This window comes from Garra rufa, chromosome 16, assembly GCF_049309525.1.
Source record: "Garra rufa chromosome 16, GarRuf1.0, whole genome shotgun sequence".
Lineage (NCBI taxonomy): Eukaryota > Metazoa > Chordata > Actinopteri > Cypriniformes > Cyprinidae > Garra > Garra rufa.
This window is the reverse complement of record NC_133376.1, coordinates 41,860,099-41,881,200: the sequence shown is the minus strand read 5'-3', so window position 1 is coordinate 41,881,200 and position 21,102 is coordinate 41,860,099. Positions and strand designations below refer to the sequence as shown.

The 21,102-nt window shown below is 32.9% G+C and overlaps 1 protein-coding gene across 1 annotated transcript; it reads right to left on the bottom strand.

Moving 5' to 3' along the window:
* Positions 1–3,648: 3,648 nt before the first annotated feature.
* dele1 (DAP3 binding cell death enhancer 1) lies at positions 3,649–20,673 on the bottom strand. Its single transcript, XM_073820794.1, has 12 exons — positions 20,543–20,673; positions 18,872–18,989; positions 17,855–17,951; positions 17,624–17,768; positions 16,073–16,270; positions 12,836–12,870; positions 10,163–10,244; positions 9,949–10,091; positions 8,683–8,844; positions 6,389–6,481; positions 6,144–6,297; positions 3,649–4,393 (listed from the first exon to the last, which is right to left on the bottom strand). Exons 1-12 carry the CDS (start codon positions 20,571–20,573, stop codon positions 4,155–4,157), a joined length of 1,497 nt encoding a protein of 498 aa, XP_073676895.1. The 5' UTR covers positions 20,574–20,673; the 3' UTR covers positions 3,649–4,154.
* Between the last annotated feature and the right edge of the window lie 429 nt (positions 20,674–21,102).

Genomic DNA, 21,102 nt, shown 5'->3' with positions numbered 1-21,102 from the left:
TTTCCACACATAATTTTTGCATTTCTCCAAAGTTTCTTCAAGAATTTTAAATAAACTTGTGCAAACACATTTAGTCTACAATGGACACCATGACTGAATCAACGTAAAACTTCAAAAAACCTTTGGGAGGAATCCTCATATTTTAATCATGCTGAAGAACTAGAGTTTAAACATATGCCTTGAAGACTATTCTGAGAATTTAGTTTATATTTTGTTTAAAGATCTTATTTTCGTTTAGTACTGCCCTTCATTAGCTATTTACATGTTTGCCAAATAACAAATTAGACAGGCTGTAATGTTAATGCATACCAAGTTTCATGCAAATTCTGCATTCAGAAGAAAGTAAAAGTGAAATTATTTGTGTTTGCATTATGTTGCTTCAAAAACGCAAGAATAATAGTCTTTGTACTTCAAACGTTTTGATACAGCAGCTATAAAAAATTCTGCATCCATAAATCATGTTTTATTTTACATAATAAAGGACACCTAATAAAAATATTTTACCTAATTGTTTTATAAAACCCTTATAAAACTGGTTTAAATTTCAGGAATGATAAATCTACTTGTGTGATTTATGGGAAATGCTTACATGAACACAAAATGAAAGGAACAACACAGTGCTGTGACCAGCAACTGTTTGGTTGACATTTGTCAAAATCAATTTTTAGTTCAATTGTTCTTTGTTAAAAACAAATTGAAAGTGAGTAAATGATGACAGAATTGTCATTTTGGTGTTATCTAATAAAACACAAAGGAAAATCATACACTGCTCTTGGCTTTAATCAATGTCAATGTATAATTTATGTATAGTGTATATAGTGTTTTGTTTTTATATTTGTTAATTCAGTTTCTTGAATGCTACTGATAAATACACCTATTGTACCTGAAAATTAAAGTTTGTTTTATTTGTATATTATGTGAAAGTTTACCATGTAGCCTATCTTTGTTCATATATTTTAATAACAAAGATTAAAAAATGACAAAGATTTTTGGTGTAGGAATGTAGGAATAATGCTTTTTAAATGATTAATTAACTATTTACCAATGCTTAACAAATGACTCATACCCCTGGTTTCACAGACAGGGCTTAAACCTAGTCCTAGACTAAAATGTAAGTCTGAGCTGTTTCAACTGAAATAAACTTGCGCTGACTGATCTTAAAAATATATCAGTGCATTTTTTTTTGTTTTAAGATGCACACAAGTAATGTTTGTTTTTTTTTCCAAGCAAGTTTATAAAAATTACTTAAATGTCTTAATTGATCTATGGGCTAATCCTGGCTTAGTCTAAGCCCTATCTGTGAAACCGGGCTTTAGTGTGTAGTTATTATAAAGTGTTACCAGATTTTTAAATTTGGCCTAAACATCTGCCTTTTTTTATTTTATATTTTGTTAGCATGTAAGGCTTTTGTTTTAAAATAGAAAAAATAGTTTGGCTGTGCTGCTCAGACAACTTGCAAAATAGTAAAACCAACATGACAAAGAATCATGAATTGTGATATTTCTGAAAAAAAAATGATGATATGATGATATATTTTTGCCATATCGCTGAGAAGATAGTGCGTGCAAGTGCCATGAATATTCTCAATAACGGCGCCATAGTGTGATGTGGAAAAGAAGAATTGTTAAATATAAGTCATTTTTTTGGACACAAAAAGTATTCTTTTTGTGAATGAAGGTTTTACAGGTTTGAGTGAACTATTCCTTGATCTTTTTTTATCAATACTTGAATGAGGGTATAGCTTCATAAAAAAAGCTACATTTTGAACAAAAAAAGCTGAGAAAATTGCATTTTTGTAAGACTACATCTGGATCCGATTCAGAACGCTGATCAAAACATAGATGAAATTAACGCATGAAGCTTGCATGGTCCTATACCATTTCCTAGATCAACATTTTATTCTGTAATGTTAGGCAGTTTTAGTTTATATGCTGTTTAAAGCTTGATGATCACGTTATTTTACACATGCATCTGCTTTCATACACAATCGCTTGTTTCTGCTTTGATCTTAATGTTCAATACTCTTTCGGAAGATGCAATGGCAGGGATATAGAGTTTCTTCATGGGGACCAACAATGTCCCCACAAAAACAAAAATGTATTACTGTGCTTGTAGGGACATTTGATCCTCATAATGTATAGAGAATACCAGGTAGACATATTGATCAGCAGAGGGCACCAGATCTTTTTTTTTTTCTCTCATGGCAGCAGTTCCATGTGTAACGGAGGCTAGCTAGTAGGAGCTGTGCGGGTAAACCTCACTCCCCTAATACCTGTCAGCTGTAGGTTTATGGCTGCAGATTTATCCCTCAGTATTTTCATCAGTGGTGTGTAAAAGAACCTGAAAGCCATACTTAAGTAAAAGAACAGATATCTTATCAGAAAACGACTTTGGTAGAAGTCTTAAAGTATGTGATATTTATTGTACTTAAAAGTATTTTTTAATCTTAAATGTACTTAAGAATTGAAAGTAAAAGTACAAGTAAAAACATTTTTTTTTATATTATCCATTTCTGTGAAAAAAATCTGAATTATGAGTTTATGTTGCAATTCTGACTTTATTTCTCAAAATTGTGTTTATATCACCCAATTGTGAGAAAAAAAGTCAGATTTGTGAGATACAAACTCACAATTGTAAGAAAACAGAATTGCAAGAAATTATATTTTAAAAAAGTCAGAAATTCCAAGTTTATTTCTTGCAATTCTGATATTATTTCTCGCAATTGCAAGTTTATATCACTAGATTCTGATATAAAAAAGTTCGAATTGAGTTTGTATTACGCAATTCTGGGTAGTTCCTCAAACTCACTTTGCGAGAAAAAAAAAGTCAGAATTGTGAGGTTTTTATCTTTAGGGAAAGGCAGTTTTGCAAAATTAGGAAAAAACAGTTTTTTTCTGAAAGTTGTGAATTTACATCTCGTGATTCTGACTGAGATCCTGACTTCGGACTACTTTGTAGTAAGTAACAAATATGCTTCGGGGAAATGTATCGGTGTAAAAGTATACATTTTAATTAGAAAATGTAGTGGAGAAATAGAAAAAGTAGGCTGAAAAATAAAAACTCATAAGTAAAGTACAGATACTCCCAAAAAATACTGTAACAAAGTATTATTACTTTGTTACATTACACCACTGATTTTCATTATATCTGGTCATGATATAATCATTGACAAACCTCAAACAAGAGATTCATATAAAAATATAAAAAAAATCCTTCAGAATTTTTACCCCTGCGATGTTTTCCTAGCTAGAATAATGGAAATTCATACAAACTCTTTTATTTTTATATTGGAAGCGTCTGTCACCAAAACAAATTCCTTGTGTGTGCCAGCATAGTTGGCAAAATCATACTACTCGTTGTTTTTTTACCTTTTTTGTTAGGGTGCATCAATCAAACACAAAGTTAAAAACACAAAAGTCTTTATTGTAGTTTAGAAAGTGCTTTAAGGTGAAATGACACTCATTTTACCTCATAATGCTAAACATAAAAGACAACACAAAGTTGGCTCTGATATTGAGACTCATAATAAAATAGTAGTTTTTCTTGTATTTCATCGACATTTAGACAATCTGATTAAGGCACATGTTAATTCAACCTTTGGCACATGCAATTAATTTAGTGGTCAAATGGTTTTGTTGTTCATTTTTGATAACCGATAATTCTTCTGCTTCTGAATGAATGTGAGAGCTTAATGTTTTAATATAACCATGTAAACAATATGTCTGAATAACACAGAAAACAAGAAAATGATTCTATGTGACCTCCACAAGTCATTATACAAAAAATATATATAAAGATAAGCTTACTCTGGCACATCACTTTCTACACGCTTTATAAGAACACTCATTCCACTGTATTCAGACGTTCTCTCCACAACCAAACACATGTATACAAAAAACTAAACACGTCCCACTGGCAAAATACATTTAAAGTAGCTGAAACGAAAGCTTGTGGATAATCTATGACACCACAACCATCCAATCACTGAGCTCCGAACTCTCCGGCTCTGCTCTGATTGGCTAAGAACATTCATCGGTCAGATGCGGCTGTTTCTGTGTGCGTTTCTAATGGCTATATGCTTGTGCGTATGTTTATATCTGGCAAATAAGCTGCTTTAAAGAAGGGGATATAAAATGAGAGATGAATTCAACGCATTATCGCACCCCGAGCGTCCAAACTTTGCGGCTGCGTTCAGCATTGAGCATCTGAAGCGTGATGGAGGGCAACATAGTCAGACTTCCTGTGCTCCAGGAATGAGGAAGCGGCTGTGATTGGCAGTCAGATCGCCGCTGTGGGCGGGGCTTCTCATCTCCACTTTCTTGAGGAAACATTGAGTTGAGATTCAGCTGACCAATCACAGAGAAGCAAGGAGCCGATCGGATCGAGCGCAGCACTAGAGAGACACAGAGATTTATTTAAAATCAAATTCAGATTAAAAAATAAATAAACATGTAAAAAGTCACCTATGATAATAGAAAAGTTTTTTTAAAGGAGTCTCTTCTGCTCATCAAGGCTGCATTTATCTGATCAAAAATGCAGAAAACTGTAATATTGCAAAATGTTATTATATAAAATTATGGAGTTATAATATATAATTTATTCCTGTGATGCAAAGCTGATTTTTATCAGCTGTTACTCCAGTCTTAACTGTCATAAGTTTCTGAAATCATTCTAATATCCTGATTTATTATTAGAATTATCAATGTTGGAAATAAATGTCGGAAATAATTTTTGCACAGTATTGACGTCTAGATTTGTAATAAAGTTTGCAAACCTTTAAACTTAAAGATCTCCCAGTTTTCAGAAAAAAATAAAAGCGTGAGGGCTTTATAAGAGCTCAAATTCTTGCAAAAGAAATTAAGTAATAATTATCATCATTTATTTACTACTGTGTGAAGTAAAATAATGAATATATTTGTTATGAAATATTAACTTTTTTTACAGTTAGGAAATGTCAGTTTAGTTCAGTTTTAGTGAACTATAATCTTAATGTCTTACATGCAAATAAAGAAAGTACAAAAAAATACTGCAATATTGCAAAATATACCCTTCAACCCTTAAATACTTAGAACTTTTTTGGGGAACCTGATGCACAATTTACTTGGTTTTTCCGAAATATTATAGCAGTCATCATCAAGTGCCATATATTATAATATATAATTTATATATATTATAAACAGGATAACTTTAAGTTTCTATCTAGCTAATTTAAAGTCACATTTTTCGAGAAAACAAGAGGAAATTCTAAGAAATTTTAAGAAAAACGCAAGCAACAACTGGGTGTTTTTTTTTTTTTTTTTACTGTGTACTCAAACAAAAACTCCTGAAGAAAGTTGTTTAGGTGTTTTACATTTCTAAATAAAATGTTGTCTACAAATAACATTCCTCAAGCAAGTTATAGCCATTTATTACGATATAGGTGCTTTTCCATGAAAAACAGGCCTATTTGTTTTAATTTCCAAAGAAACATGCTAATTGGTGGTTTAAAAGACCAAAACTTATGTTTATTGGTTGAATAGATGACAGGGCGGAGTAGGTGGAATTTTCACATTACCTTTACGCAATATAACATGATTAAATTACCTTTTGTTTTAAAGTAGTAATTTAAAGCATTCAATAGATATATTTATCCTTTCCGTGAGGCAAATATCCGCAGAGTTTCGGATCATTTTTGTGAAGCGCTCCTCCTCGAGACAGAGACGGCAGAAAGTGCCTGTTTGTTTTCTTTAGCTATTTTACAAAAGCACAACGTTTGGTTGATATTGTGAGTGCACACAAATAAAATTAGACCTTTTGCAGTTCGGAATGATGTATTATTCTTACCTTCATGAGAAAAAAATGATGGCGTATTTTAGGTTTCTACTGTTATTAAAGCTAGAAAAATGCACTTTAGCTTCCCCTCTCCGCACAAATGATTGGATATGCGTCTAACAGCGCACATTTATCTGGGTTAAATGTTTAAATTAATATGTTTTTGTCTTAAAGAGTAAATTAATGGTATCAAAAATGATGTAAAATATCAATATTTTTTAAAGTACTGTATCAAAGTTATGCATTACACCAGTCAAAATCGCCAAAAGTGGAAAATGTGTTTTTCACTGGACAGTGATGATATGAATAGAGTGTTTGTGTGTGAGTCTGACCGTCTCGACTGTGTCTGTCTCTCAGTTTGTCTCTGGCCTGCTGGTTTCCTTTGGCCGCCGCCTGATGATACAGACTGACAGCGGTTTGGTCACACGGAGACACGCCGAAACCCGTCTCATAACACTGAGCCAGACACACTAGAGCCGCTGCATCCTGCACATCAACACAACACCGTCAGATCTCACATCACTGCCATCTGAAACATGTATAGAGTTTGAGTATTTGAAGAGTAGAGGTGCGTTACCCCGCTCTCAGCCGCCATCCTGAAATAATGAACACACTTCTCCTCATCACAGTCTGAACGCTGAGACAAAACCACACCCAGATACACCTGAGCCTGAATACACAGACAGATGCGTTCATAGGAGATTTATTTACATTTATCATTTTTTCTTATATTTACATTTTATTAGGGCTTATTCATCAATTCCAATCGACTATTCAGTTTTTAAAAACCCTCGATTTCATTTTGCCCGCGTCGAATAACCAGCAAAATACCGAAAGTGGCGCATTTCACGAATGAGAATCCATAAAAAGCTTTATTTACTGTGAATTCACAAACGCTACAATTCAGTTAAATACATACATGAGATGCAGATTTAATATATGTGCATCAGTTATTTACATGCGTGTAGGTTACATATGTGACACTGGACCACAAAACCAGTCATAAGGTTAAATTTTACAAAACTGAGATGTATGCATCATATGAAAGCACAATAAATAATCTGTCTATTGATGTATGGTTTATGATAGGACAATATTTGGCCGAGATACAACTATTTGAAAATCTGAAATCTAAAGCTGCAAAAAATCTAAATACTGAGAAAATCACCTTTAAAGTTGTCCAAATTAAGTTCTTAGCAATGCATATTACTAATCAAAAATTACATTTGGATAGGTTTACAGTAGGAATTTTACAAAAAAATCTTCATGGAACATGATCTTTACTTAATTTCCTAATGATTTTTGACATAAATCAATAATTTTGACCCATGCAATGTATTTTTGGCTATTGCTACAAATATACCCCAGCGACTTAAGACACATATGTGCATCTCAGCGGCTCCGTTTACAGTATGCTGTTTCACAAGAACTGTTATCATTAACATTTATCATTGGTAGAGCATCTCAAACTCCATCTCTGCATGTTGTTGTGAGTTTGGGTTTATTGTTACGTTCATCTGGGAACACAACGTGCGCCATTTCATCTGATTTGAAAGGTAAATCATTTATAAACCAATGCAAACACAGGAGAATATATCAATATCTTTCTCATTATGCTAAGTGTTTATCGCGATTTCAAAATAAAAGTTTAAACCCTCACACGTTTTGATGTCCACATATTCATTAAATTACAGTGGCTAACATTTCTGAAGTTATAGATATGGCCATATATTAAAGATTATGTGGACATTTGACTTAAATGTTGTTTAGTGGCTATTAAACACAGATTAGATTGCTCAGTGAAGTGTAAAAACAATCGTCAGGCCGCTGGCGCCCTCTGCAGGCCTTTGTTGTAATGCGTAATGCACATTAGCTCTATTGTTTATAATACATGATGCATTTCAACAGTTCTGTGCAAATAAAACCATATGATTTCTTGCTTTTGAACTATTTATCATTAACTCATTGCTATTATATATGTATTTTAAGTCATTTTTAAGGCTATTGTTCACTTACATCTATTTTTATCACACAAAAAATAATTAAATAATTAAAAATAATTATAGTGCCCTATGAAATCCATTTTATTTTAAAATTCATTTTTTTCCATTAAAATTTTTTCTATACTTTTTCTATGTTTTAATGGTTAAATTATTATTATTTTTTTAATCAGAAACTCTGTCTTATTAATTGAGTTTTACAGTTTTATTTTTACCAATTTTTTTTCATCACTTTTCTGGATTCCATTTTAATGGTTCGATTACATTTTAATAATCAAAAGCATCAAAATAAAATGTTCTTTCGTAAAATTGTTGTTTTTGTGGAGAACTAGTCGTTTAGAATAATTGACTAATTGATAAATTAGTCCATAGATTAATCTATATAAAAATAGTTGTTTTTCCAGGTAAATATATTTCTAATGATGCTGTTGACATGAAATTTTCACCAGATGTTCATAACAACCCAAGCAATCCATACATACAATTTATTTAATACTTTGTAGAAGACGCCTCCTGCATGGAGAAACTAGCCGCATATATTGCTCAGGTGTGATTTTTGGCCTTCAAATCTTGAAGGATTTGTGGGACTCCTCTATGAACTCTGATCTTTAGTTCTTATTTTTCATTGGATTCAAGTCCGGTGATTGGCTGGGCCATTCTAGCAGCTTTATTGTCTTTTTCAGAAACCAACAAAGTTTCCCTTTGGCTGTGTTTGGGATCATTGTCTTGCTTCATCCTCCCGGTGCTGTAGGTGTTGGGACTGAACCAGCTAATATTAATTTCCACTGACAAGGGGCAGAATCGCTTTCTAATTACAAGTTTTTTTGTTTACATTTGCATGTAAATATTTTTTTTTTTTTTCATGTGATACCTCAGTGAGTCCGGCGTCTGCTGCCGCCTGCAGGAACTTGAGCGCCACTGCTTCGTCTGTTTCTGATCTCTGCTGCCCTCTGCTGTTCAGGAGGAGTTTAGCACAGCGATACTGAGCCTGGCGATGACCAGCGGCTGCGGCGCATCTGTAGTAATGCACCGCCTGAGAGACAGTCACAGAAATAACTATTAGTATTTATGAAGTTTTTATTATTATTATTATTTAAATGATATAATTTAAACCAATACACGCAGGAACTTTTCTTGTATTTTTTTTTTCTCAACAATGCAATTTAGATGATGCTGCAGCCTAAACTGAGATGCTTTTTTTTTTTTTTTTTAGAAAATACAGTATGTGTAAATGCTACTAATCATTTTATTATCATTTAAATTAAATATTATTATTTTTATTAATATTAAATATTATAAATATTATTAATGCAATAATACTCAAGTACTGTAAAAATGTGTAAAAATGTAATAAATAATAATTATAAATAAATAATAATAATAATAATTATTATTATTAAATATTTAAAAATTAAACAGGTCAATAAAGAAATATTACTAATAATACTACTATACTATTACATTTTAAAAGTATTTAATAAATATTAAATATTATTATTTAAATTTAAAAAATGTATACCGAATTATAAAGAAACATTTAAATACTATTGTACAGTAAAAGAAAAAAAGTATTAAACAATTAAAATAATAAAAAGTATTAAGAATTAAAATAATAATACATTAAATGTTAATTTGTTACTTTTATTTATTTGACGTAACATTTACAAAAAATTTTATTGTGTTATTATGTTTGTATAAATTTCTTTAACTTTGAAATGTTAAAAGCTTTTATTTTGGCACTTTTTATTGACAAACTTATAAATGATTCTCAAATTGTGCACATGTTATGAATGTAATATTTAATGTTAATTTAAAAATTAAGCAATTTTTTCTGACTTCTCAGTTTGTAGAATACACACATTTGTATGCAAAATACCCATAAAAAGCTTTTTATTTCTACTTTTATTTGATTATTTTAAGTAGTTTATCTCATGCTAGACTTTTTGCGCTTTTAAATGGTGTAACGCATTTCCCAGTGTGTAAGTTACTTTTTAATCATCTGAAATGTGTTGCAACTAATTTTCCAAAGCAACTTAAATTATGCAATTAACATCAAACATGCAAATATTTTTAAACTTGAAAATATGCAAATATGCAAAATGTGTAAATCCATATAAATATGGGAAAATCCCACCACCTTGCTGAGGTCTGGCTGCACTCCTCGTCCTTTCTCGTAGCAAACTCCCACATTAAACTGAGCTTTGCTGTAGTTGTGCTGCGCTGAGGCCAGAAAACAGGAGAAGGCCGTCTCATATTCGCCCGCTCTCGCGCTCTCCAGACCTGAAACACAAAAAACATTCAGACGCTGGTTTAATTTAGTCAGTGACAGCTCTGTGTGAGCTCATCATTACCGATGATGTTGAGGATTACGGGAACGCTGCCGTCCGCCACGCGTCGCAAATTCTGTGCTGCTGCATCAGGTGTGAGATTCTCCTAAAGCAAACATAGGAGTTAGATCAATGCACTTTTATTTCTATAGCACTTTAGACATTACAGATTGGTTCCAAACTGCTTAAAGGAACACTCACCTTTTTTTGGAAATAGGCTCATTCTCCAACTCCTGAGGTAATAAGTTGAGTTTTACCATTTTGAAATCCATTCAGCCGTTCTCCTGTTCTGGCGATATCACTTTTAGCATAGCTTAGCATAGATCATTGAATCCTATGAGACCGATAGCATCACGTTCCAAAAAAAAAGTTTCGATATTTGTCCTGTTTAAAACTTGACTCTTCTGCAGTTATATCGTGTACTAAGACCGGCTGAAAATGCAAAGATGCGGTTTTCTAGGCTGATAAGGTTATTTGCTGCCGTAACATGGCCGAAGCAGGATATTACGTCCATATTACGGCAGCAAACTTCCTTGACTATTACGCCGGAATGGGAGTGTAGTTCCTAATCCTATCATCGTAGAAAATTGCATCTTTACATTTTCCGCCGGTCCTCCAGTACATGATATAACTGCAGAAGAGTCAAGTTTTAAATAGGACAAATATCGAAACTCGTTTCATTTTTGAATGCGATGCTATTGGTCTCATAGGATTCAATGATCTATGCTAAGCTATGCTAAAAGTGATATCGCCAGAACCGGAGAACGGCTGAATCGATTTCAAAAAGGTAAAACTAAACTTATTAACTCGGGGGGAGTTGGAGAATGAGCCTATTTCCGAAAAAAGTGGAGTGTTCCTTTAACAGAAAAAAGCAGGGAAATAACTGTGTTAAGGTTGCAAAATGTACTAAACTAATTCAATTACAGCTGTTAAACAGCTTTAAAGCAGACAATAGAGTGGTTATTCAAATGCAATTTTATTGGCCGATTCAGATTTTTTTTAGTAAGAGTCCTGCCCATGCCGATTTTTGCAGATTCTGATTTTCTAAAACTGAAAGCATATACAGTGCCATTTTTTTACATTTTGTTCTGTTGCTGCCTTATGTTGAACTACTTTAAATTACTTTTTTCCCACATCATTCTACACTCCCTACTCTATAATGGCAAAGCAAAAAATAGGTTTTTAACATTTGTGCAAATTTAAGAAAAATAAAAAACTGAAAAGATTTGCGTAAGTATTCATGCCCTTTTCTGGGACACTGGAAATGTATCTCAGGAGCATTCATATTGCTTCTAGATGTTCCTACACTTGGAGTGGAGTTAAACTGTGGCAAATTCATTTGAATGAGTCTGATTTAGAAAGACACACACCTCTCAGAAAAGGTCTAACAGCTGAAAATGCATATCAGAGCAAAAACCAAGTCCTGAGGTCAAGATAACTGCCTGTAGAGCTTGCATTAAGGCAATGATCTAGGGAAGAGTTGCATTGAAGGTTCACAGAAGCATTATCCATAATGCAAGACGATTGGAACAACTAGGAGTTGAGAAAATGTCAATATGAATGCTCCTGAGCTAAATCTCGAGTGTCCCAGAAAAGGGTATGAATACTTATGCAACGGGATCTTTTCAGTTTTTTATTTTTCTTAAATTTGCACAAATGTTAAAAACCTATTTTTTGCTTTGCCATTATGGAGTAGGGAGTGTAGATTGATGTGGGCAAAAAGTAATTTAAAGTAGTTTAACATAAGGCAGCAACATAACAAAATGTGAAAAAAATGAAGGGGTATGAATAATTTCGCAAGGCACTGTACAAACAAAATCTTTTTTTTTTTCAATGCAAAAAGTATTTACATAATAAAAATGTATTAATCATTACAAGTTACAGATATTCTCTAAAAATGCATTTACACTGCAAAATTTAAAATTGCATAAATAATTTATAAGATTAATGTTTTAAATATGTTTAAAACATGCAAATAAAGTGGGGGGAACACTTCCGGTTCCATCGTCCCAAAACCCAAAAGTGGTACTTTATTCACTAAAATAAATGTAATCTTACCATAATCAAAAACGTGCTCACTCTGCTGTTCTTTAATAATTTCATACACTAGATTTTTATTGGATACTACGTGGAGACTCGTTTTTAAATAAAATATCCATATTAATCAAGGATTGATTGACTTTTAACAGACCTTATTTTGAAATGTACAGAAATAGGTGCTTTCATTTGTGTTTTAGTAATGATTATTTAATTTATTCACTCCGTACTGTTTATTATTATTGTTTTATTTCAGTTTTATTTTGGCTCTAGTTTAGAATTTATTCCAGTTTTATATGAAAAGATGCATGTAACATGCACTAAAGTTCATCCACAGAGTAAATCCTTTATACTGAACATGTTTCTAAAAATAAGTTTGGAAAAGGTTGTTAGAAGGATGGTGGAGTTGTGAAGGGGAGCCACCGATGTAGTCCGTTTATAGCCTAAGTTTAGCTTTTTAGTTCTGGCGTTTGTATTTAGGCTTCAAAATTAATGCAAGTTATATTATTTTGTGAGGATTATCTTGACGGATAAAAAGTAAGTTTCATGGCTAATTCCAGTTCCTGGCCGGTTGATCGGTGCATCTTTAACTCAGATCAATTCAGCGCAGTTTTGATTCAAATATAAGGACAAATTGCGTTTTCATGTCTAAAATGTTACCTCTGGTTTTGGGTTTTCAGGAAAAAGAGTTTCATCTGTAAGAAAATCAAGAATCAAGATTTAGCATCTTGCATCTCTACTGTTCACATTATTGTATTTATTTCAATTATAGTCTAATACAATGCAAAAAGAAGGCAAATATAAAGCACTGTTGTACAGTTCAGAATGTGTGGAAAAGAATAAGAACAACAACAAAACGGTCAAATGCACATTTGTGACCCTGGACCACAAAACCAGTCAAAAGGAAGCATGAAGTCTGAATTAGAGCTGTCACTATCGATTATTTTGGTAATCGAGTAATTTGTCAATTATTCTGACGATTAATTGAGTAATCGGATAATTATAATTATTATTTTTTTGTAATAATAAAATAGACCTAAGTTAACAATAGCCTTTAAAATGACTTAAGTACTTATATAAGAGCAATGAGGCAGTACTAATTAGGTCAAATAAAGTATCAAAAGCAAGTAGTCATGTGGTTTTATTGAACAAAACTGTTCAAATACATAATGTATTCAGTGTTGTTTTCATCAACGATGACGATGACGAAATCATTTCGTTGACGCCACTTTTTTCATGACGATAACGAGTCGATGACGAGATAAAAATGGCTCGTTGATGACTAAAACATGACGAGACGTGTGTGAGTTTTCGTTGACGAGACGAGAATAGACGAAAATGTTAGTGGGAGGTCCGTCAGACGTTTAAAATGCATGACATTTCTGCTTATTGTGCATGCCAATTAAAACTTAAAAAGTATCTGCCGCTATGGCAAGCCGTTTTAGCATTAAATACTCTTTGCTATACTAGTATGGCAAGCCGTTTTAGCATTAAATACTCTTTGCTATACTAGTATGGCAAGCCGTTTTAGCATTAAATACTCTTTGCTATACTAGTATGGCAAGCCGTTTTAGCATTCCATCCTTGTTTGTCTTTTATGTTCTAAAACATTCCTTCATTATTGTAATTATTGGTGAAAATAGTCGATCCGGAAGCTCACATTGTGTTGAACTATAGATCTGCTATTTTCAGAACTTATAAGTGACACTACCCAACAGCAAAATACTTACTGACCTACATTAATTTGTTAAAAGACTACCTTTTTCCCTTTTTTGACTAAAACTAGACTAAAACCTTTTGGACTTTTCGTCGACTAAAATTGGACTAAAACTATCACATTTAGAAGTGACTAAAATTTGACTAAAACTAAGAAGCATTTTAGTCCAAAAGACTAAGACTAAGACTAAATCTAAGATGGTTGTCAAAAACAACACTGAATGTATTATAAACAGTAAAGCTAATGTACATTATGCTTTATAACAAATGCCTGCAGAGGGCGCCAGTGGCCTGACGATTGTTTTTTTAAACTTTAATATTTGTTTAATCCTTGTTTAATATTGACTCAACAAACATTTACTTAAAATGTCCACTTAATCTTTAATATTTGGCCATTTCTTTACGACAGAAATGCTGCAGACACTGTAATTTGGTGAATATGTGGACATCAAAACGTCTAAACTCAGGGTGATGGTTTAAACTTTTTTTTTTCAAATCACGATGAATAGTTAGTATAGAAGAATACATCAATACATCTAGATGTGTTTGCGTAGGGTTATAAATGATATACCTTACAAATCTGATGAAATGGCACACGTTGGGTTCCCAGATAAACGTTATTATGAACCAAAACTCACAATCACATGCAGAGATAGAGTTTAAGATGCTCCACACATGGAAATGATAACAGTTCTTGTTGAGCAACATTTACTGTGAACGGAGCCGATCTGAGACGCACGTAAGTAACTTACATGCATGTTAATAATCAACGTGCATATTTTAAACATGCATCGCATATATATATTTAATTGAATCGTAGCATTTGCAAATTTTTAATAGCATTATGCTTTATTATAATTTTAAATGGGTTTAATATGTGGAATGCGCCACTTCCGGTATTTTGCCGATCACTCGACACGGGAAAAATGCAATCAAGGATTTTTTTAAAATCGAATACTCGAATAGAATCAAGGAATACTAAATAAATAAGCTTTTCACTGATGTATGGTTTGTTAGAATAGGACAATATTTGCAAATCTGCAATCTGAGGGTGCAAGAAAAATCTAAATATTGAGAAAATCACCTTTAAAGGTGTCCAAATGAATTGATTTCTAATCAAAAATTCAGTTTTGATATATTTACAGTAGGAAATTTACAAAATATCTTCATGCAACATCTTAACCCTATAAAGCCTACTGTATCCTATTTAATATGTACAAGTCTTCTAAATTATCAACATGATCAAAACTTTGAGAAACCTGTTGTACATGATCTACTACATGCCTTCTGTCATCTAAATGATATTTTATACTTTTTTAGCAACTAAAAGGTCTGTCTCAACTGTTTTACACGTGCGTTTTTGCAGTCAAATCTTTAAAGATTTGTATAAAGTAAATGTAAGAATAAGATGAACACTTACTGGACTGAAACAACTTACAACGTAGGTTCACTCGATTGTCCATACATCTTTTTTTTATTATTTTTTAAAGAAAATTCTGTTAAAATGCATCAAATATGGTCCAGAACATTGATTTGTTCATCTCCGAATCAGCATTGTATTGCACTGAATAAAGTTTTTCCCCCACAATAAAAACTGCTGAGCTTGATCATAAATCTAAGCATTTAAATATCATCTTACTAAGACATATTATTGGGAGATATAGAGTGACAACTGATATTTATATGCATTTTATTTAAGCAGTTTGTTATACTGCTATAAAGATATCACTGATTTACATTACAAACTACCAGAATTTCATCTTACTTTATGGCTATATAAGTATCAACTATGCACCAAATAGCATATCATTGCTTAGTTTGAGCCTTTGATTAAAATTATGCATTTTTTTTCCTCATAGAGCATGAGCTCCTTTATTAAACTATATGAGCCTTGAAAGTCTGATATCAATTATGATACTCAACAAAAACCTCACATGCAAACCTTTGTCTAAAAAGGTTAAAAAAATTGACTTATTTAATATGTCAGGCTTTACAGGGTTAATATCCTAATGATTTTTGGCATTAAAAAAAATGATAATTTTGACCCATACAATGTATTTTTAGCTATTGCTACAAATATACCCATACTACTTAAGACTGGTTTTGTCCAAAATAAAATGGAATTAAAAATGTCTAATATCTGGATCAGCTGTGAATGTGTGTTAGTTTTTGTTTTCTGACCGCAGTGTGACGCGTTGCTCGCCGGCTCCTCCTGCTGGTCATCAGAGCTGTGCGCCATCTGCAGGTCAGAGGTCACGTCTCCATCACTATTACCCTGATTAGGGTCACTGGAGCCGCTGTCGCTGTGCTCTGGACTCTGCAGCGCCCCACGCAGGCATTTCACCGTCATACCGCCGGATAAAACATCCGGCCTGGACACTAGAAACACATTAGTGAGAAGAGTTGAACATAAACTGCTATTCATTTTATTATTGTTATTATTTATTACTTTATTTTAATCTAGATTATTTTCTTTTCTTTTAAAAAATTACTTTTTTTTTTTAAATAAAATTTATGTTTTTTTTAAATCATTCCAAAGCAACTCATATAATGTAATAAACATCACACATGCAAATGTTTTAGCATTACTAACTTGACATCACAAACTATTCAACATCAAAATAAAATGCAGTCATACAAACATTAAAAAGTAACACTTTTTAGTCAGAATGATGTAAACATGTGAAGATGCTATTTTTCATGGATAGTGGGACACAAGTGAAATACACAGCCATGTTTACATAATAAATGATAGCAAATATTAGCAAATGTTATTATTTATTAATTTGGCAAATAGTTAAATTTGATAAAAAATAAATCTTATTTCTACTTTATTATTATTATTTATTTTGATTAGATTTTTTTGGTTTTAAATTACGCATAAATGTAAATGTTAGTAATGCTTTGGCAATAATACATTTTTATTGCCTGGTCTCTGAATCTGATGGGTTGATTTTTATTTTAATTTTCATTTGTACTTTGTGAGTAGTAGTAGTGATAGTAGTAATTTTGTTTTTTATTTACAGGGTTCCACTCCAATCCAAATGTCAAATTCCCTGACTTTCACTGACTTATAAGCTAAATTTCCATGACCTACAATGAACAGGTATTTACTTGTTCACAGATGTTTTTAGAACAAAACACACATATATACTACTATTTTCTTTTTGCTTTTACCAGTTAAATGCATTTTGATATTTTAAGAACCATAACAATAGGCAAAACATGTGAAACAACACAATAAAACAGTATAGAAAAATTACATTTTGGACAAAATAAATATAAAACTCCCTGACTTTTAATGTCTGGAATAGACCTTTAAAAATTCCATGATATTCCTGAAATTCCATAACCACTGGGAACCCTGTATTTACTGTGATCTGTGTTTTTAATTAACAGGCTAAATTATGCATATGCATGTAAATGTTACTAATGACTTGTCAATTATATATTACTACTGACTAATCTCTGATTGACAGAATTTTTATTTTTAGTTCTACTTTATTATTATTATTATTTATTTATTTATACATTTTTATTTCTATTTTTACTTTATTATTATATTTTAATCTGGACTTTTTTCTTTAAATTATGTATTTTCATGTCAATTTTACTAAATATAATTGTTTTTAATATGTCGATTAAACTAATAAATCTAGACGAGAACCACCTGTGTTGGCCTGACTGATCTCTGATTGGCTGAAGTGTTGTGTGATTGACAGCAGGACTCACAGATGTCAATCAGGACTCTGTAGGAGCATTTCTGTACGAGTCCGGCGTCTCTGATCTGGGCCGCTCCAGAGTTGTGATCCGGATGCGAGGACAGTCGAGAGTGAATCCTGCGACAGAGCTGCATAAAGAGAACCGCAGCGGCGCCCTGCACAAACACACACAAACCAGTTCATAAAACACATCTTAGAGACAAAATACAAACAAAAAACAGTAAGTGCTGTAGTGAGTTACCCATCCCACTGCATCGAGAGCGGTGTATCTCGGCAGACCAGTGTAGCAGAACTGAGATGTTCGCTTCTTTTTCTGATCATCTTCTCCTCTGTGAGAACTGACAGAGAGACAGTGAAAGTGGTCATATGATGTTGCTAAAAAGAGCATTATTTTGTGTATTTGTTGTAATGCAATGTGTTTATGTGGTTTGAAGTTCAAAAAACATTATTTTCCACATACTGTGCATTATTGTTGCTCCTCTCTGCCCCGCCTTTTTCTAAAACGCCTTGATTTTAGCAATACTCATCGTTGATGGAAAACCAAGGTGTTCTCTGATTGGCCAGCTATCTGGTGCATTTTGATTGGCTAAATACCTCAAGCGTGTGACGGAAAGATTACGCTTCTTACTCGATTACCTTTTCTCGGCGCAACGAGACAGAAACTATAAAACCCATTATGAACCATTTACATAACTTTTAACCTCAAATCGTCTCCTTGTCTAGCTCTGCGTGAACTCTGTGTATTCTACATTGCTGTTTTACCTTTTTTTGCAAAGGGCGTCTGATATTCTTTGCATGTTCAGTTTGTAAACGCTGGGTCAGTACTTCTGCCGCGATGTAGGGCAATTTTGAAGTTGGAGGAGGGAATGAGATGGGAGTTTTTCGGCATACCCTAACTGTCTTGAACTGGAATACACAGAATTCACGTAGAGCTAGACAAGATGAGCATTTGAGGTTAAAAAGTACATAAATTGTCCATTTTTTTTTTTTTTTAGAAAATAACGAATCTTTTGCTAGATAAGACCTTTTTTTTTCTTGACTGGGATCATTTAGAGTCCTTTGAAACTGCATTTAAACTGCATTTTGAAAGTTCAAACTCAGGGGCACCATAGAAGTCCACTATATGGAGAGAAATCCTGAAATGGGGGTGAGTACATTATCTGTACATTTTTGTTCTGGAAGTGAACTACTCTTTTAATTAATCTCAGCTGTTTTAGGATCACGTATGACGTGAGTGATCACGCATATCAGTCGGTACCTGCTGTTGTCAGATGCGTGTCGTCCGCTGGTCAGGATGGAGGAGTTGATGACCTCGTCCTCCACATGATGACCCTGTGAGAGCCGCAGCTGAGCGTTCCCATGGCACCGGCTCAACACTGCGGATCAAGAACAAAACCCATGTGAGTTTTCAGAGGTTTGATGTTTATGAATCGTCTAATGCAGGAGATCTGCAGCAGTGATTTGAGATCTAGAGTTTTGTCTTTAATGGACCATTCATACATAGAACAATAACTCTAAAATGTTAATAATAATATCACTGGTTTGTTTGTTTTTTTCAGCTGATGAATGATAAAAACATTGACAGCTAATCAGAATCTCACGTGCATGTGCATTTAAAGCAGCAAACCATATAATTGAAGCCTGCGCTTAAACTGAACAGAACTTTTTTTTTTTTTCAGTTTGTGTGGATTCCAACATAGTTTTTGTTATAGTTGTGTTTATAGTTGCCCTTGTTGGTGTGGATGCTAATTTATTTATCTTTGGTGTTTTTTGGCAGTGGCTATTTGCACTAAGTGTGAATAGCAATAGATGTTATTTACACCAAGTGCAAATATCTATATTTACACTACATTAAAATAGCAGGGTTTTCTGCTATTTACAGTTTTACAGTCCAAAAACTTTCAGAATCTGCTAAATGTTAATTATTTTACCAAAACAAGAGGGATCATACAAAATGCATGCTATTTTTTATTTAGTACAGACCTGAATAAGATATTTCACATAAAAGATGTTTAAATATAGTAATAAAAATAAATAATAGTTGAATTTATAAAAATGACCCCATTCAAAAGTTTATATCCCCTTGATTCTTACTGTGTTTAATTCTGACTTAATAACTCACAATTGCAAGTTTATATCATGAAATTCTCGCAATTACGAGATTATATCCCAATTTCGACTTTATTTCTCAGAATTGTGAAATATAACATTTTTAAAACAGTCAACAGTGGCGAAAAAGGGCTTCCATAGTTATGAGATTTAAAAAAGGGAGGAAAAAGTTCGGCAAAAGGCGGATTCGAACCCAAGTCGAGCGCCTCAAAAACAACTACTCAATGCGTTTTACCATCTACGCCTCGCCCAATCACAAATTGGTGGGCGGGGTTAGTGTAAATAGCCTCTGCCAACAAGGCTTAAAGAGACACTTTTTTAACTTTCTTTTTTTTTTAAATCATTCATCGCTTTAAAAAGAAATATCTGTGTTCCCCTGTGTCCTCATGGCTATAACAGCTGTGGTGTGTATTTTTGTCACAGTGTAGTAATGTTTAGTTATCCTTATAGTATTCATTTGTTTGTGTGTGTGTGTGTGTGTGTGTGTGTGTGTGTGTGTGTGTGTGTGTGTGTTTGTTTTTTCTTTTTTTTTATTATTATTTTAACGTTTCCCTCATCGATCAATAAAGAAAATGTTATAAAAGTGAACAACCCTAAAATTTGATCTGTTCAAGCGCTGAAACCGAAACTATCCTCAAACTTACTCAAATATGTGTTTTATGCAGATACTCAACTAAATTCACGCTCCTCTTAATAATATCTGACACACAATCGCATACAGTGAAACATCGCAACAATGTATCGGTGTAGCTATTAATGCATTGTAACAATGTATCAGTGCATTATTGTATCAGATGATGAATGTTTCATAATCGCTCACCTCTGCCCACAAAACCCTGAATCCTCCACATGTCTGCGGTTGTTTTGTGAGTTTATGAGGATAAATAAACTCACGCCATGATGATCTCTGACAGTCACGAGTTACAGAACCGGCTCGATGAAGGACGAACAGCGGATATGACGCAATCGCCCTAAAATAGAAACCACAGTCTGCAGTTTATTCTCCCGCCACCAGAGGCCGCCCCTCACCAGTATACTTAGAGACTATGCAGGGCCTATTGTTTTTATTATTTTTTTACTAAAATATTATTTTGACTACATTATTATTATTATTATTATTATTATTATTATTATTATTATTTCTCATATGTGTTTTGTTATTATCATTATTATGTGTTCTGTGTAACAGTCTTCTCTCTCTCTCTGTGTGTGTGTGTGTGTGTGTGTGTGTGTGTGTGTGTGAGAGAGAGAGAGAGAGAGAGATTTTTTATTTATTTATTTTCAAACATCTTTATATAACAAAAGGATTACTTAAATAAAACACAAAAATCACACCATTTTCAGTGCAAAATTAAGTTCTTTTTCAAATACAGAACACAA

Coding starts and splice junctions, on each gene's coding strand:
- dele1 (XM_073820794.1), bottom strand. CDS start 20,573: ATGTGGAGGATTCAGGGTTTTGTGGGCAGAG. Junction 12,871..16,072: donor GAGCAACGCGTCACACTGCG/GTCAGAAAACAA, acceptor ATTTTCTTACAG/ATGAAACTCTTTTTCCTGAA. Junction 4,394..6,143: donor AGACAGACACAGTCGAGACG/GTCAGACTCACA, acceptor GTGTCTCTCTAG/TGCTGCGCTCGATCCGATCG.